Source organism: Arachis duranensis, chromosome 9, assembly GCF_000817695.3.
Source record: "Arachis duranensis cultivar V14167 chromosome 9, aradu.V14167.gnm2.J7QH, whole genome shotgun sequence".
Taxonomy (NCBI): domain Eukaryota; kingdom Viridiplantae; phylum Streptophyta; class Magnoliopsida; order Fabales; family Fabaceae; genus Arachis; species Arachis duranensis.
Window position 1 is genome coordinate 15,541,051 of NC_029780.3, and position 19,396 is coordinate 15,560,446.

Consider the following 19,396-nt stretch of genomic DNA (forward strand, 5'->3'; position numbering starts at 1 on the left):
AGAAAGTATTTGGATGCGAGGTCTTTTGGATAGTCTTGGGTTAAATTCAGATGTACTAATTGTCTCTTGTGATAGTCAAAGTGCTATCTACTTGGCTAAGAACCCAGTTTATCATGAAAGGACTAAGCACATTGATGTCCAACTTCACTTTGTCAGAGAAAGTATTAACAATGGTACTATTGCAATTCAGTAAATAGCTAAAATTGAGAATCCAGCTGACATGACGACCAAATCATTGTTGATTGACAAGTTTAAGCATTGCTTGAACTTGGTTAATATTTGTAGAAATTAAAGACAAGTGACAAAGCAAGTCAAGGTGGAGTATTGTTAATGAAGTGATTTGCATTGTTGTTTTATGTCGAAAGCAAAATGGTTGGAGCAGGTGATGTAAGACTCAGATTTTTTTAAGTTAGATTATGAACCAGTCTTAATCTATTTTATTCGATCAAGGCTCAATTTTCAGAAATTATTTTATTAAATATATTTAAAGCAAGTTTTGATGAATTAAATTTGAATTAAATTAAGAATTTTTTAATATAATTTTATAACTATTGGATAATTTTCATATTTGATATTTAAAGTTTTAGTAATTGCAAAATAATAAGAATTTTATGTGATTTAATTTGAATTTAGAGATTTTAAACCTAATTTTTAATTTAAAAGAAAATGAAATAGATTATTTCTAATTTTAAATTAAAGCACTTATTTGAAAAATTAATTGAAAAGTTGATAAATAAAATGGTATTCTTAAGGTAATCTTAAGGATAAAAAATTAGTTTTTAATTACTACCTATCCCCTAATTTTATTAAAACTATAAAATTACCTAAAATCCTAACATAACACACTCACTCCTTACCCCTCTCATTACCCACAGAAAATAAAGAAAGAAAAAAAAGAGAGGGAGTTGCGCACAGAGAGGAAAGGAAGGAAGAAGACAAGAAAAGAGGGAGAGGGAGACGGCGCCGGCAGGGCTGGGTGCCACCATCGCCATCGTCGAGAGAGAGAGAGAGAGAGAGAGAGAGAGAGAGAGAGAGAGGGCATCGTGTCTGCTAGCTCTGGGCAATCACCGACAAGTTGTACGGCGCTGATGGAACCGCTGTTCCGTCACTGTTTTTATTTGACACATGAGGAGGTGAAGAAAAAGATTTTGTAATTAGTTTTATATAATCTAAGAACTAATATTGTGCAGTAAAAATCAAATAAAAATGAAATGAACCTCATTAATTAATCATTTAATACTATATTAGTACAATTTAATTTTATTATTGAGTGAACGGGAAGAACACTACAGAAGTAACCATTCTTAACTTCGGATTCCCCTTTCTAAGGGTCCTCAATAGACACTGCAGAATAATTTAATGTTTACATTAAAAGTTAATCTAAAAAGTAGTCAACTCATGGAAGAATAAAACCAACACCATATCAGGCAATAAAGAAAAGATAAAAAATTTAAAAAATATGAAGAACATATGTTGATTGCGTCAACATTCTCAAAACCAAAGTTCTTTTACTCTGATTCAACACAATTTCAAGGAATACAACAATTTTTGCCATATATATGTCAGTTCAAAGTCTTATATAGCAATATTAGATAAAACACTCATACATAAGAGAAGCTTAATTTATTGAAATCTGATATAATAGCAAATAGGCCTTGAATCCTTTTTCCAATTTCTGAGCCAAACCTATTCATATTTTTAGATCTATAAATATACCCATTAAAAAAAATTGACATCACTATCTGTAAAAATGTAGTGAGAATATTTCACAGTGGATTAAAATGAAACATTGGCATAAATAGAAGAGGAAATTTTCTTGATATAAGAGAAACCTGACCTGCTGATATCCTCTAGAAAAAAAAAAAAACAACCTGTGGATTAAGCATTTTTTCTTCTCTACTCTATTTTCAACATGAAAATCTAAGTGGTTTTGTTGACGTTCCATAACAACAGCTTAAGAACAGTCTAAACCAAATGTATCTGCAGCTTAAAAAAATGAACGACAAAGAGTAAAGTTTGGAAAGAATTTCACAATGGCACCAAAAGTCCTAACTAAAGTAAGGTACTTTACTAAAAAAATAATCTTCAATATATAAATGAATCACAGCATCATACTCAACATTGTATTTATAGTACTCATATGCACAAATGACACTCCATCTATTCATAAAAATAATAATGGAAAACAAAAAAAACTCAAAACAAAATAAAAAAAACAGGAAAGACTTGAAACTGAATAAATGGATCCATTCACATCTCCTCCTTTTTTTCCATAAGAATAAGCCCTAAATTACTACATCACATATTTATCATACATAAAAGACTTAAAACTAAACAAATGAATAATAAATATGTTAGTAAATCAAGAAAGAATGTTCAAAATAGAGCTTTTCCAATCCACCTAAACCGTGAAAAAATCCAAAAATAAAAAAGGGTAGTACAAAATTGTTAAAAAATGGCTAAAAAACTTTCACTTATTAGCATAAGTTTTTTCCAGAACTTGCAATTCATAGTCTTCATTTTATACTTGATCTTGTTCTCACCCTTTACTGACTTCTTGTTGCTCTTATCTTTTATGAACCAACACTCTCAAAACTCTGAAGATCAAAGCTTCCAATTGCACAAAATACTCAAAACTAGAAACAAAGAACCATAGAAATCTTCCAAAATAATAATAATAAAAAAAGAACAAAAAATCACAAATGATGTTGGAGTTTATTCCTTCAGCCAGAAAGTAGTAAAATGGAGCCAGGATAAATTTGCATAACTAAATCTAATATATGATTTGATTAATCAGGAAATCAACGCATTAATCAGGAAGTGATTAAATCAATTACTAACATTGAAGAATTGAAATGGATCTGTGAGATGGGACCTGATAGGTATTGTCGAACTTGTAGTATACATTCATGTTTCCTCTTTTTTTCTCTCTCGATCTAGCCTCCTTATCTGTCACCTCTACCTTCGTCGTCACCCTCTTCTCCTTCTTCTGTCATGTTTCCTTTTTTCGCTCTCATGTTTTTTTCTTTTCTGTAACATTCTGTCTTTCTTTCTCTCTCCTTTTATCGTTTTATTTTTCTCTCTTTCTCACACCGTGAATCATATACCACTATAGTAAAATGATTTTGACTTTGAATTTTATCAAAAACCCCGCCCAATGCTTTTCTTATTCACAGTCTCACGGAACTTTGGTTTTTTACTTTTTTTATTTTGTTTTTTTCTGTCATTTGTCACTCAATGAAAGCAAACACTTGTCGGACAACTAACTCGCTACTATTCTCCTATTATATATTAATACATAGATAGGAAGATAGATATTAAAAATATGTGAAACAATATAAAAATAAAATAATTTTTTGTAGTTGAATTTTAGTATATTGATAGCTATGGTGCACGGATATTGACACAGACACAGGACACAACATAAGACACATCGACACGCAAATTTAAAAATTTTATACGACACAGAAGCATGACATATATATAAAATACAAAGTATTTTTTAGATATATAAATTAATTTTTTAGTTATTTTTAATATCTTTTTTTAATTATATAAAGTATTTAAAATATTTTTTGTTTTAATAATTAATAATCTATTATATATTATCTATTATATCTATTATATATTACTAATCTTACAACCAAAATGTGTCACATGTCACTTTTTCATTGCAATTGAAATCAAATATTTTCCTCTAAAATTAAGGAATTTTTCCCTTCTCCTTACTAATTTTACAATCAAAATGTGTCACATGTCACTCCCTCATTGTAATTGAAATCAAATTTTTTTCTCTAAAATTAAAGAATTCTTTTCGCCTTCCTACTAATTTTACAACAAAAATGTGTCACATGTCACTCCCTCGTTGCAATTGAAATCAATTTTTTTCCTCAAAAATTAAAAAGTTCTCCCCTCCTCCCTCTTCTTTTATCTCTTGCTCTCATTCCTTCAACCACTCTATCTCTTTTATATATCATTATTAATGACTAGTTACGAATTTGACAATCAAAATATGCAATATGACATTCTTTAATTGTATTAAATTAAAATTAAAATTGAAATATATCTATATTATGTATCATATATTACTATCTAATTTAATAACTAAATGTGTCACATGACACTCCCTTCTTAAAATTGAGAGAAAATAATTTCTTTCAAAATTAATAAACTCCCTTTCTAAATTCTCTCATATATCTCTCTCTATTATTTTCACTTTATATATAATTTATATTTTATATTAGTAATCTGACAAATCAAAATATGTCATCTAATATTTTTTATTACGATTAAAATAAAAAATTTTCTTCTAAAATTAACAAACTCTCACTTTCTTTCTTCATCTTTTTTCTCTTTTTTCTCTCATTTTCTATTTTTTTTACCTTTCTGTTCTATAGAAAAAATTAACAAAATAATATAATTCAAATGAAAAATATTATTATTATATACATATTTTTTAGTTTTTTATTTAGTTTTAAATTTTTACCGTTTATCTTTTTAATCTACATTTTTATTTCTCTTCTTTCAAATATTTATTACATATAATTTGAAAAGAATACTAATGTTGTAATTAAAAGTTAGAATCAAGATTCAATTGTATACATAGAGAGAAAAAATATTATTTTTAAATAGTAAGTATAAAAATTAATTATTTTTAATGCAAAAAATTTAACATCTAATTAAATGTAAAAGTATACAAGTTAAATTGTTTCAAATTTTAGATAATGAATATTAAAATTAATTATTAATAAAAAATTAAATTTTTTTCATATAAAAATAACAACTAAAAATTTTATTATTTGATTTTTTATCTACAGAGACATTAGTCTTCTTAGTAAAAATTTTTTGTCAACCTACGATTTTTTTTGTAAAAGTAGTTTGATTTTATAAATTTTTGTGTCATGCATAATTTATACTGTTAGGACAAAGTGAACCGTAATTTTAAAAAATTTATATTCTCGTAATGAATATTTAGGTGTGTCTAAAAATATCCGATTTTTTTTTTTTTTTAATGAAGACACGATATTCAAAATGTGTTTTATATATAAACATGGCAAATCAAGAGAGTGTCCGTACCCTATAGATGGATAGTATTTTCTATTTGAAAAATCGATTTATTGAATGAATTTATTTTTGTAATTTTTTATTTTGTCTCTTGATGCAAGTGAATTGTGGATAAGCAGGAGAAAGGTTAAACCCCAAAGACAAAACCCGCCTCAGCTCCAACTCCAACTCCAAGCCTGCAGAGTTATTACACTTTCCAGGAACCCAGAGAGACATCACTCATCAATGGCGAAGTTAAGGACGGCCATTGACTCTGCATTCTTTGACTTGAACGTGGCATCCCCTCAAACATTCGACGGATGTGCGAGGTCCATCCCTGGAGACCCCTTTCCCGTTGACGGTTCCGTTGCAAGCAGGCTCCTTCGCCCTCTTCAACTCTCCTTCATCCGTGCCAACTCCCCTCTCTGGGTTCTCCCTTCTTTCTCTCCCACTTCTCCTAGGGATTTGGGTTCTTTCTCTCTTCACTCCCTCCTCTTCAGATTTGCTTCTCCAACCTGGTAATTCTAATTCAATTTTTTGTTTTGACTAGACAGGACCCTTGATTCTTTTATTTTCATTTTTTTTAATTTATTCTTAGGTTCATTCTAGTATCTCTTATGTGTTCCCCAATTCTTGAGGATTTATTACGAGTCACTGCCATTTTCAGGTGGTGTAGTTAAGTTGAATTTCCACATTGTCCATGCTTCAAGCCCATATAGCTCTTGTGTGAGGTGTGTTGAGATATGCATCAGCTATTTAGTTTTTGCGAGACATGGTTCCCGACATTTTTAGAACAAGTAATTGACGTCGACACAGCATGTAGATGGAAGTTTTGTATGTAGAGGGAGACAATAGAGAGACAGGTTAAAGAATTCACTTAGGTTGTTTCGGGACACAAGGGTCTCTTGAGTATCCCTTATAGTTGTTCTTTTTCTTTCTTTTTGGTTGTTACATTGTTACCCTAGATGATGTGTTGAGACTCAATGGCCATAATCTTTTTAGGCCTAGTTCTTTATGTATAGAAATTCGATAAGAGACACAAATGAGGCACAAGAGTATCAGCGGACAGTTCTCATGGATTTTACGAACCAATTTTACTTCACAGAATATTTATCCTAACGCTTCAGTACATTCATAGTTTCATTCAGATTTTACATAATTATTGTTGATGTAGGTGGCTGGGGGTGACCGGACAGTTTCGTCCTAGAAAGCTGATTGCTGAAATAAAAAATGAGATTTCTAATATTGATGAATTCGACATCTCCATAGTCAAGGATGTCACAAGGCATTTCATTAACAAGTCAATGTTTTCACTTGGGATACATTCAGAGTTTGCTCTAACTTCCTCAACGTCCGCATCGTTTTCTGCAGAGGCTCATGGTGAGAAAGGACGTCGCCAGAAATTGATGGTTTATCACAAGGTACGGAATGTAAATACTTGTCATTGATTTTCATTTTCTGATGTGGAAAGTTAATAAAACATGTTAAAGAGTTTATTTATATTCTCAAAATGTTGAATATGATTTGTTTAGATTCCATCATGGACCTCTTTTCCTCCATTCTAAAACCAAAATATGTGTTTAACTGCTGACATTGGAAGTTGGAATATGCAAACTATGTGGTAATTGTAAAGTAAATTATTTGTCTATGTATGTAAATTCTTCTGAGTGTTAGGCTGCAATTGCACTCTTTTTGTGTTATCATTTACTTTGTTAATCCTATTATTCTGCTTTAGAGGTATAACAAAACACCTCAAGTGACACTGTTTCATGCAGCTTCCTGAACATGATCTTACATTTGAGGCAGCATGGCCTCAATTGTTTGTTGACCACAAAGGAAAATATTGGGACGTCCCTGAGTCTATATCTGCTGATCTATCATCCCTTGTGTCTGAGTCGGGAATACGATACCACATTGGGATACATAAAAATGGTGGTAATCCTAGTTCAGTCAATGCAACTGATGGCAGTCCACCACTTTCTCTACTTCCGGGGTTATGTGCAAAGGCTGCCATTACTTATGAGATGAGCAGGGACTATTGGAGGGAAAAGACAGACTCGGAGGAAGAAGATATCTGGGACAACAACAAGAAGAATACTCCATATGATTCTCGTCTTGCGGAACCTCATGCAGCAATATCTGGAACTATGGGTAATTTCTCTATACAGATGCTAACTTCGTTTCAGATAAGAATCTGTATGCGGATTTATCTTTCTTTCAACCAATATTTCGTGTTGTGATATGATTTATCAATTGATCTGAAACAATCTATTCTTAGGGACAAGACAATAGTCCCAGACATGCTCTCTCTCCTTTTCCCCTTGTCCTTGTCCCAAACATTCAGTGTCATCCATGACTTTCCTCTGCCATCTATCCTATTTTCAGAAGATAAATTTATGATATTCTAACAATAATTAGTAGATTATCGTTCATATATATGTATCATTAATCTTCATACACATGTATTTACTATTTTCATTGCTTCATTTATTTTGTATATTTGAATGTTTTCTTTGGAGATAGAGATGTAATAAATAATATTGATATATGGAATAAAGCTTTAGAAGCAAATGACTTACTTATAACTAGATGTATAATAGAGTGTATAAAGTGCTTTGCGCAACCAGTCACACTGTGTAGCATCTTGGATATTTTGCACATCAAACCATAGTACTCGAGTTGGGTGGATGAAATAGGCAAATGCTTCAGGTGTTATGTTATATATTGAAAGGTTCCTATCAAGATTAAAGGAAAACTTTACTGCATAGCCTTAAGAAATGTGGCGTTCTCATGGTAGTGAGCAAATAGAAGCACGAGTGAAGTAGTTCAGAGAAGAGGATGGTATTAGTGGATGAGTGGACATAAATGACACTAACAAAAATAAATGCGAAGAGAGAAAATAGGGGTAGCAGCTAGTGAAGGAAAGATTGTAGCATTTTTTTTGTCTTAGATGATTTGTTCAAATACATTAAGAGGGGCCAAAAAGTTTGTGTAACAACAGGTACTAAAAGCTAACAAAGAACACGAGGGAAATAAGAGAAAAACATGAAAATGAGAGTGAACCAGTGTGATATCACTCCTTCCTTGTTGTAGTAAACTGAATCTTAATGAAGAAAATGGAGAATGACAATGGCAAAATTATAGGGTCAGCCTCCCTCCTAGTAAGAGCCTATCCTTACTTTTTTCCACCCTAACATTCTAGTTCTTGCTTTCCCCTATACGACCCATGCTATTCTCTTCTAACAGAATCATCATAGGATCTCACACCCTCCCACTACCTGTGCCATGTGGCATATCGGTTACAATATCAGTAGATCCCTAATTATTAGTTTTTCCTCCCATTTCTTTTTTCTTCTTTCTGCTATAACTAAACGGTAGAGGTGGAATTCTCCTTAATTGTGGCTTGGGTCCCATCTTTGCTGCTTTCGAACCTTTGCCTTGGCTTATCTTCTTAGGGTACATAACATTGTGCATAAGGTGCTTAGGCAACACAAATACCTACCCAATACCTTTCTAAAAGTAAGCCATTGCTTCTTCATTGAGGTGAGTTTCTACTGTGCCTTTCAGGCAGTTTTTCTGTTATTAAAGGAAGTGTTGTTGATTGTGCCAAATAACACCAGGGCAATATCATATTGTTTTGCATGTTTATGTATTCTGTCAATTCTGTACATTACTTAGCCTTTTTATATTTTCCAAAATAGCAGACATTCTGCAATCCTTTATCCCACTATAGTATTTTTGAGGTTGGCTACTCTGCATTGAGATTCACTATGAGTAAAGGTACCCAAGACAAGCACATATCTTATGTTTAATAACATAGGACACTAGGAAACAAAACACCAGCGTAGGACAGTTGGCTTGCGAACAAATTCTTGTAACTATGTAATTCCTACAAATTCAAAACTCCAGCATTAGGAAACAAACAGGGCATTAATTAACATTCTCATTGAGGTCAAAATGGCTAATTTATGCAACCACTCTATAAATTGAATCTTGAGGACATTAATATGGAGTCACATTCATTCATGATGATAATATCACTAGTTTTATAAATTTCCCTTGATTTGCTTAGCCAAGCCAATAAATTTTTTCCATTTTCCATTGGTGACCAGTTGGTGGCTGACTGCTGAGAGTTTATGGCAATTATTTTTGTTTTGTTAATATTTCCAACTACATTGTAGGTGGCTCCTGTGCTTCGTGGATTTGGAACCCGGAGAACATTGTTGGCACTGATTCAAGAGAAGTCAATAGATCTCGTTTTAGTGCGGATTTATTTGGTTCAGTTTGCTATTCTTATCAGGAAGGAAAATTCACAAAAGATTTTCGGGACTTTACCAGAGTAGATGCTCGTCTAGATATACCTTCAGCTTCTGCGTTTGCAAAGAAGGTTTTTAGTGGTTTCAAGAGGGATGTTAATGAACAAGCAGCAGCCTCACCCCGTCTTAATTTAATCTTCCAACAGCAGGTACAATTTTTTTCGCAGATGGTACAAATTCTTATTAGGAGTGAAAATTGGAGCCCGTGTCATACCACAAGTTATGCGGTTTAAATACGTAGACTGAAAATTAAACCAAAATGTAAACCATTTGATTTGAGCTAACTGCATGAAATGGAGTAGTACTTCAGGTGTTCTCCATTAACACAGATATTAGTCATACAATATATGTTAGTTAAGGTTGCAGGAGGTGATAATATTTCACTTGATGATTGGACATACTAGACAATATACCATTAGAAATGAATGTGTTAGAAAGAATGTTAGGGTGGCATGTATTCTAGACAAGATTATAGAGAGTACTTACTCAGGTACTTAGAGAATATGTGAAGATGTTTAAAAGATCAAATAAGGATAGTAGGCATGGAAACAGGGTAGTCCAACAAGTGGCAGAGGAGGCTAAGAAAAAAGATATAGACAAAATTATTAATATTTGGATTTGAGTAGTTTGTCTATAGAGTTATGGCTTGTTACTTAGGACCCTATCAGTTCATCTGCTCCTTGTAGTTAATTGTACCTACTAAGAATTTCAAAAAAGGTTTGTCTGATGTTATATTACAAGATCAAGTGTATATGTGCCTACTTTAGTTTGAATATCTTCTATCCTCAAACTAGCTGTAATTACATAGCATTTTGCATGAGGATGAAGGGTAATAGGCGAGTTCCACCTTCTACAAATGCAAGTAGCTAAAAGCTAGACGCAGGATTATAGTTTGTTCTATTTTTGTGTGTAGATTGCAGGGCCGTTTGTCTTTCGTGCTGATTCCCGAGTTTCACTCATGTCTATGTTCGGGAAAGGTGGTCCAATAGAGGATTTCATCTGCAGCATAAATTACTCCTTGAAGTCTTTGCCATCGGGAAAGATCGTTGCTTGGTTTTCTCCAAAACGGAAAGAGGGAATGGTTGAGTTGCGTCTGCTTGAGTTTTAGGATAGTGTATCGCGGTTCTTTTTGGGTAGAAAAGCTGTTGCATGTATTCATCCTCTTTAATTTGATATTGCAAAATGTTGAATTGATTCATTCAATGCATTGTTTTTAATCTTCTTGCAAGTTTTGAGCTTGAACATGTTTAAGAAAGGTTGCTGCTGAATTTTGCTGAACAATCCCACATACACCCTTATATTTCGACACAATTTTAACACCACTATAAAAATGCGTGGGATTCACTAGTATTTGTTAAACAACCGAATCCACTCTCTCCAAGCAACATTTTCAAATACCCAATATAGGATGAGAGGAAGAAACCTGCAGCAAGAAATTACATGACACCTTTTTAGATTTATTTCAGTTTGTGTAGGGGTTTTGATTATTTGTTTTATTGAGTTTTAATAAGAGAGTGGATGTATGCTTTGATTTGTGGATTCTCTATTGACATTTTGTTGAGTTACATTGTGCATATCACCTATTTGGCACTATTAGTTCCATGGATAGTTTGTGCTAATAACAAATACTTCAACTTACATTTTATTATGGTATTTTTGTTTTAACTTTAATAAACAAAATGGCTAAAATGAATTTTTCTAACATTAAAAGTACTCAATTATTTTATTAGCATTTGATTTGTTGGCTTCATGTATCAACTAACATGGACTTGATTGAGGTTTTGAGTTTAATTGTTCTTGGTATTTAAGTGGGGACTCTTTTTTCGATATGATTTCCAATTGTGAGTAACGCTGCGTTACGAAGATTGTGGGTGATTTATACGGCTGTGACGGCGTAACGTTGGAGTTTGGTGGGGGATGAAATCGGACCGTCCGATTTCTTGCTGGGGGAAAGAAACACAAATCGGACGGTCCGATTTGTGTGAAGGTAAGTGTGCATTGCATGTAATCGGATGGACCAATTTGTTGCTTGCTGAATTATTTTAAATCCAATGGAACACAAATCGGTCCCACGGATTTGTGGCTGGAAAAATTCTTTTAATCCGATGGTACGTTAATCGGACCCAACGATTTGTTGCTAGCTAAATCAGATGCAAATGTAATCGGATCCAGCGATTTGTGATGCGTGAACAATTTTGAATGGTGAGCACCCGGTCGGACCGTCCGATTTAGTGACTCATGCGTACATAAACCAAAGATGGTACCCAGAACTCCCATTTTTTCTTCTTCTTCAGTTCGTGAGTTTCTGCATTTAGGTGATGTTCTTTCTCTTCTCTCATCCTTCTTTGTTTCTGTAGATTAGATTTTATTGAGACTGAGAGTGTTTCAACACGTATAATATTATGGATGATAGAGTTGTATTAAAAATTTATTGTTATGGACATATTTTATTACAAACATATGAGCGAGTTCAATTTGTATGTGAAAATTCATTAGATGTTATTATTCCATTCACATTGTCATTGGATGAATTGAAAGGTATGATTTGTGAGAAGATAGATTCAGAAAGATCTAGAAGAATATCGTGTATTTTGTACAGGTATCCTTTACCTGTGTTTGGTGTGTTCGTTCATTTTCAGACCAAATACGTGACAGATGAAGCGAGTATGCAGGAAATGTTTTCAATGTATTTTGAGAATCGCCACTGAATATCGTGCATCGAGTTGTATATTGAGTTCGAGCAATCTGAAGCGGACCGAAATATTGAATTGGAAGATTATAATAGTGATAGCAAGGAGGATTTTAAAAGTAACTATGAAATCATTGGTCCAGGTGAAGACAAAGATGGAGCTGACGGCACCATGAACGCAGATGTGGCGGAGGTTGCTAATGCACTAGCAAACTCGCTTCCGTTTTAGGAGCCTTCTTTCATGCGGTCGTTGGACTTGGAAGCGATGAATGCACCGAAATTTTCGCAATATATGAATGCAGGTATGTCATTTGTGACCATACTATTTGATTACTTTATTAATTAATAGTTCTTTATTGTGAATTATATTTACTAGTTCTTATGTAGATAAAATAGCGAATGTAAAGACTATTATAATCATACATGGTAAAGTGTATTTATCAATTGTTTATATGATAAATGATTTATTACTGTATACATAAAAACTGATTTATTAAGTATAATGTATAGAGAGATTTTAATTGTTAAGATATATATATTTAATGATTATTTATGAAAATATATATCTTGCAGTGTGATTGTGGCAGAGCTTTCCTGTTGTGGCCGACGTTGAATTTACGGTAGGGATTGAATTCAATTCAAGAGAGGAAATAATCAAGGCAATGAAAGATTATACCATCCGTAGAGGTGTAGACTATCGGGTTTATGAGTCGGAACCGACGACATTCTATGCTAAATGTACACAATATGGCAAAGGTTGTGATTGGCTGATCAGGGTTACGAAAATGCAGAAGAAGTACTGCTGGGAGATAAGGAGGTACAATGGTAGTCACACTTGTACCAGGTCGACAATTTCTCAAGACCATTCGAAACTGGATTCCAAGACAGTTGCAGAAGCAATTAAGCTGTTGGTAGAGGTTGACCAATCTTTAAAGGTGAAATCAGTCATTGCGGAAGTCCAGTCGAAGTTCAAGAAATTTTCAATGCACCGCTGCACCCGACTTATCTCCAAACAAAATAGTCCCAAACAACAACATTATGTGACACTTTACATACATCTGAATGTGAATATCATCAGTCAACACTATGCGATCTTTCAAACCCCTAAACCAGGTCAATTTTATAAAGCTTCCTCTACAGTCTGTCTTCCTCAGTGCAACCCCAAACTGGTGCAAGCACTCGGCCTCCATCGCCTCAAAACTGCTCATGGTTGGTCTTGTAACCGGAAGACCATTTGTCGACAGACCGAGAATCATTGCCACATCCTCCAACGTCACTGTATACTCACCAACCGGAAAATGAAATGTGTGAGTCTCAGGCCGCCATCTCTCAATAAGAGTATTAATCATTGCTGACTGACACTAGATTACCCCAATTTGAAAAATATAATAAAAATCCGTCTCCCGTAAGTGACTTTCAACAATTTGATTGTACGGATTGGACGGCTTTAAGTGATCTCATATCAACATCCATGAACCCTACATCACATTTCCTTTATAAGTACCAGTGTAATATAACTATCTTAACAATAATATAATTTTCCTTACATGTCCATTATTATAACTAACTACCTGCATAGTTGCCTATCAAACATACGTTGTAAATATACATAGTAAATATACCTAATTTTTTGTCTAAATTATACTAAATTATGTTAAACTCAATTATTAATAACTATAAATAATAATAATTATTATAATAATAAAATTTATCTACATATCTCATTTATTGATTCATTTCATTTACAACATATTAACCAATAGTAATCATAAATCTAAACTCAAATCAAATAAAAACCCTAACATTACATACATATTATTAACTAATCAACTGTATAGAGATTTTATAAAGGGTAAACACTAACTAATTAACTCTACTTTAATCTCTATTTCTAACACCTAACAGTAACCACATACATATATATATATATATATATGATTAATTTTTATTTAGTACTATAATAATACATATTGCTTATCACTACTATTATTTATTTACTCAATCAAAATATTAAAAAATATAAACTTACATAACTAGGATGTCCAAAATAATTAACAATATGAAATTTGGTTGATTTACTTCTTTGATTTTTCTTTTTTTTGGCATTGTTTTTTATTTTTTATTTTAAGTTTTCAGTAGTCCAACAATAGTGATGGGATTGGAGAACAAAGAGAGAGATGATGGGGTTGGAAAACAAAGAGAGAGAGATGAGAGTGAAAGTGAAAGTAAAAGCAGCTGAGGGAAGCACTCACGATGGGATTTTCTTGGAACGGAGCCAACGAAGGAAGCAGGTGCATGCTCGCCACGTGGCAGCACGATGCAAATCGGACCACCGATTAGCGTACCGTCCGATTACTAAAATCGGATCGTCCGATTTCAGTTCCTCAAATCGGTTCACCAGCCATCACAGCTCCGTGATACACCCAAAACTCCCATAATCCTATTATACACGATCCCTTCTTCCATATCAAAATTAAAAAACATTTGGGACTATTTAATTTTGATGAGGGTTTTATTTGGGGTTTTAACCTTTTTAATAACTAAAATGTATTGTCCCAAAAATAAAAAGTATTCAAAACAGATGAACATAACAAAAGATTACCAACAAAAAATATCAAATCTTGTGAACATAACAAAAGTACTCAACGGATGAACATACAACCAAAAAATTTAATCTCTATGAAAATATTACTTGATATCTTCATTGATTGAAAAAGATTTCCATTAGAGATTGAAAGAGAAGATTATGAAAATTCAGATATGAAACGGTGTTTCATGTATGAGAAAGTTAATGAAGTAAATTATTAGAGAGATCTCGAGAGAGAGAGAGAGAACGTAAAATAAGAATTAAGTTCGACTAGAAAATGGCAGGGGAGCACCTAGGCTGCACAGCAATACTTCATTTAGATTATTTTGCAAACAACTGAAGAAAAAAATTGAAAAATCCACTCCAATCCACTCCCCCAAATAACACAGCATGAACATACATGAACTTTAGCTTAATTTTAAAATTTTCAAAAATATTAAAACACAAATGATTAATAATCATATTTTACAAAAAGAAATTACAAAATATATTCATTAACGTAAAAATACCAAATTTCAAGTATGAAATAATTTTATTTTTCTAATCATAATTATAAAAATTTCATCAAAATCTAATTTTTAAGACCTTTTTAAATATAAACAATTTATTGTTTTTATTACATTTTTAAAGCTTTTGAAAATTTCTTTATCAATCTATCTTTAGATATAAACTTTGAAACACTATTTTCGTAGTTTACTTATACGTAGCAAAAAACATCCAGATACCAGACAATTTCTATCGTACAGGTAAAATTACCGCTAAGAACAGAGACTTGAGATTACCGCTAAGAACAGAGACTTGAGATTACCGAATGTTAACTCCAACCAATACCGGGCACCAAAGGCATTCATTATTAAAAATTTTTATTTTTTACTCTCAAAAAATGCCCCTAGTCAAATCATCACTGCAAATTATTATAAATAACAAAATTTAACAACTAAGAATTTGAAAAGTTAAACCATTCTAGGCAATACATTTCCCATAAATATTATGGCGGAAGGTTGCTCCTTCGTAGTAAGCTACTCAACCACGGCCAACAGGTCGCTTGCTTTACAGAAGCAGTGCTTTTCGTCAGTCCCCAAATCAACCTGACAGATAGTTACACCAACCAACAATATTCTATTAATAACTAGACCAACCAATATTCCATTGATGACAACAAATGCAATTGAAATGCTATCAATTTTCTTGTAGACCTAACCAACAACTACCACAAATTGCAATCTACGCGTATTTGAACTGCATGATTTTGTTTCTTCGATGCATTACTATGGACTCGTTTGGACGTCATTTTCAGAAAAGATTTTTTTTTAATGATCTTTTTTTAAGAAGATCTTTAACAAAAAATAAAAGTAATTTTATGTTTAGATATCTCGTATAAAAAAATCTTTGTTTATCAATTATGTTTGGATAAAACAAGATAAAAATACTTTTTTGTTCATTTATTACGTGAAAAACATCTTTTTTTAAGAAAAAAATCTTTTAAAAAACTTGTAAATTATAACTTCTCAAAAAAGATGTTTTTTTATTTTTCTAGTGTTTTACTTTTATTATTAGAAATTTGCCAAATACACTAAAAAAAAAAAATCTTTTTTTATTGAAAAAATCTTTTTTTATCGATTTAATGGTGCCCAAACAAGCATTATGTACACTACTACTCACCAACTCAAAAGGAAGTAACCACAGTGTGTCTCACTAATTTATAATAACTGGAAACAGGCACAAGATGATACACTAAACATATGATTCGTCGTACAGCTGGGAGAAACAACCCATCCCGACAGAGCACAGACACACTCTATCGAACAAAATGTATATGGGCCGTTGGAACAGCGTTTCGGGATAAAATGGGCAAAGATGTTCTGTCCAGTGTACAAAAATCATCACCCAAGGCATGTTTGACTAACGATAAAAATTGCATAGAAATCTTCATGGATAAGTTTGATGTGTAAATTCCTAAAAAGCTAATCCATAAAAATTCCCACCTTATTTATATTCCCCCAATTCAACCTACCATATATTAAAAACCATTGTATAACAGTTCTATAATAATGTGAAAAAAATCAGAATTATATAAAGATAGTGAAAATACAGTTTTCTAATTTGCAGAACACAGTTTAATCATATATTTGACAACATTATCCTAATAATAAAGTGTAATTTTAAAACATTTTCCTGAAAACAGGAAGTTATGTCAATTATCCCAAGAATAGATAGCACTTGCACCCCTCATGACTGATCTACCTACAATCTGTGCTCTAAGCATACAGGTCAAATAATAAACAAGCAATTAAGTCATCATCTAACAACTAATGTATGATTTTAAGAGCAAATATTTACGTGGCACATACCTCATAAGCATTCATGTCAGTAAACAAAACCTGCAAAAGAGTAAAAATCGTTTATATTTGGAAGAATCCTAACAAGTTTAAACTAACACTTCTTTTCTTTCTTTTGCTATTATTCTTGTCTGAGAAAAAAGTAGCAATGTAGAAGTCAGAGCCCTATTACTGTCATAAGTTGTGCAAATTAAATTATATGAATATCTAAAATCATGCATGAAAACAAATCATTGGGATATTTTTATTTAGCTTAAATTATTGGAATAGGATACTTTTATTTAGTACTAAAATTATTCAATTTATTGAGATATTTCAATTTCTCTTTTAGATATCTACAATTCTACATAATCTCTTTCACAGCAACTGATCATGTACCTTTGATCCAGCTTTTACTTCTTCTCCTGCCTCAGCACCAACAGAGAGGATCTGAAAGAGAAAAATTCAAAGAGAAAAAAGAAGTCTGATTTAGAACACAGAATTCTAAAGTCATCATGTTTAGGAAGCTAAAACACCAAATGCATCTATCTCTACTTACTTCTCCCATCAGATATCGCTCGAATTTAACAGCGGACTTGGGCAACAAAACTCCACCAGTAGTTTTCTATACCAAAAAGACATGGTCACACATCAGACATGTAACATGGAAAATGTATCCTACACTTGTATACCTGTTAATTGCAATATTCTTTATAGCAAACCAGTAGCAAAAAATGCTATTGAACTAATTTAAAACTCAACAGAGAAACCTAGCAGCTTAGTTATAGTCTTTATTAAAATTGCTGTGTCACATCCTTCCAGCTGAATAAACATTAAACAACCCTAATTTACACTCAGACTGCTCATCCTTTATATTGTTATTCTAACAACATATGAACACAATCATTGAAGTATACAAAATTAATGCTTCAAGAAGAAAAGGTCATTTAACTAATTATTTATCTAAAAGATAGACCTGCACAAGGGGAAAAGAATACAAAGACTGTCTCGGCAAATAACAGGAAATAAAGAACCCCAATCAAGTGAGCAATTAAAGGTGCAGGCTTTGCAAAAACTATAGCAACAATAAGAAAATAAAAATAAAAACCCCTTCAAAAACAGGCAAATCACAAAACTAAAAATACTATACTGTCCTTTACTTGCATACTATATCATAGAGCAAAGATGAAACACCCTGCTGGTCCTTGCCCACTCTTTTAGCATCAAAGAGTGTAGAAACTATAAACTTCAGCACTTGTCAGAGAGTAAATTCATGAATTGAATCTTGCATCGCCTGATGGCTTTATTTTTTTGGAACCCTAGTTTTGAATTTTCTTACTGGATAATAATAAACAATGTCACAGGTTAAAAAAGAAAAAAAAAGTTTTTAATGCAAGTGTAAAGCTTACATCTGGTAGTGCCTCCAAACGAATAAGGACTCTATCAGCCTGAGGCACAACCTGTAAAAGAAAATAAAAGAAAATAGAATAAATTTCACCAAAACTTAGATGGAAATGACTAAACCTTCGAAGTATATATATAACAAAAACCTTAGTTGGTTCCCATTTGTTGGAAACTAGTGCATTGACTTTGAAAGAGTGCCTTTTCAAAACTGCAGAATCAGCAGATAGGGTTAACAAAATTGCGTAAGATGAAGAAATTGGGAAGCATAAATGAAGGTGTAGGAAAATAAGGTACCTGGGAATGTGTTGTTGGAGGAAGAGAATGAAGTGGTTCTGTGTAGGAAGGGGGTTGGCAAAGTGACAAATGTGGATGCCATGGATAAGAGAAAGAGAAAGAGAGAAAGAACTCGGTGTTTAGAGAGAAGAACAGAAAAGAGTGGATTAGGGATAAACCCTTTTAATTCTTGCCTACCACAAAGCCAAAAGATTTCACACGATGTAACGATAGACAGAGAATGCCAGAAGTGTTCTAAAGCGTGAAACTCCTAGAATGTTCGTTTTTTTGAAACTGTACTTGGTAGGTTACTAGGTTTAGATTGGCTTTTTTCAAAAGTACTTATTTTTTTATTTTTAAAATTTTTTTTAATAAATAAAGATTATTTTATAATTAGATAGATTTTTTTAAGAAAATTTAAAATATTAAAAAAAATTTAAGTAAAGTATCATTGGCTTAAAAAAAAGTAAATAATTTATTTTTTTAAAAGACATATTTATCTAAATAAATAAATTATTAAATTAATTTGATTGAATTTAATTAAAAAAATCATCATATAGCATTACTTTATAATAAAGTAATATATTTATGTATAGAACATATATTTTTTTCTAAAAAAATTGATTTTGTTAATTCATTGTTTTAAATTGATTAATTACTAAACAAATAAAAAAATATTATTTGTATATTAATTTCAATCACTAATTCTAGTCATTATATACAAACAAAGTAAAATAATGCATACGGATACGAATACAATAAATAC

General features: G+C 32.1%; 3 protein-coding genes across 3 annotated transcripts; 2 read left to right on the forward strand and 1 right to left on the reverse strand.

The window, feature by feature from the left end:
- The first annotated feature begins 5,182 nt into the window (after window positions 1-5,182).
- LOC107464883 (protein TRIGALACTOSYLDIACYLGLYCEROL 4, chloroplastic) lies at window positions 5,183-10,819 on the forward strand. The gene is made up of 5 exons (XM_016083843.3): window positions 5,183-5,561; window positions 6,218-6,464; window positions 6,819-7,194; window positions 9,225-9,508; window positions 10,273-10,819. The coding sequence occupies exons 1-5, from the start codon at window positions 5,290-5,292 to the stop codon at window positions 10,465-10,467; spliced, it is 1,374 nt and encodes a 457-aa protein (XP_015939329.1). The 5' UTR covers window positions 5,183-5,289; the 3' UTR covers window positions 10,468-10,819.
- Window positions 10,820-12,227: 1,408 nt separating this feature from the next.
- On the forward strand, window positions 12,228-13,418 carry LOC127741406 (uncharacterized). The gene is made up of 2 exons (XM_052253683.1): window positions 12,228-12,350; window positions 12,622-13,418. Exon 2 carries the CDS (start codon window positions 12,711-12,713, stop codon window positions 13,401-13,403), a length of 693 nt encoding a protein of 230 aa, XP_052109643.1. The 5' UTR covers window positions 12,228-12,350; window positions 12,622-12,710; the 3' UTR covers window positions 13,404-13,418.
- Window positions 13,419-15,447: 2,029 nt separating this feature from the next.
- On the reverse strand, window positions 15,448-18,915 carry LOC107464884 (10 kDa chaperonin 1, chloroplastic). Its single transcript, XM_016083844.3, has 7 exons — window positions 18,652-18,915; window positions 18,504-18,565; window positions 18,363-18,413; window positions 17,513-17,578; window positions 17,353-17,403; window positions 16,987-17,016; window positions 15,448-15,723 (listed from the first exon to the last, which is right to left on the reverse strand). Exons 1-7 carry the CDS (start codon window positions 18,731-18,733, stop codon window positions 15,655-15,657), a joined length of 411 nt encoding a protein of 136 aa, XP_015939330.1. The 5' UTR covers window positions 18,734-18,915; the 3' UTR covers window positions 15,448-15,654.
- Window positions 18,916-19,396: the final 481 nt, after the last annotated feature.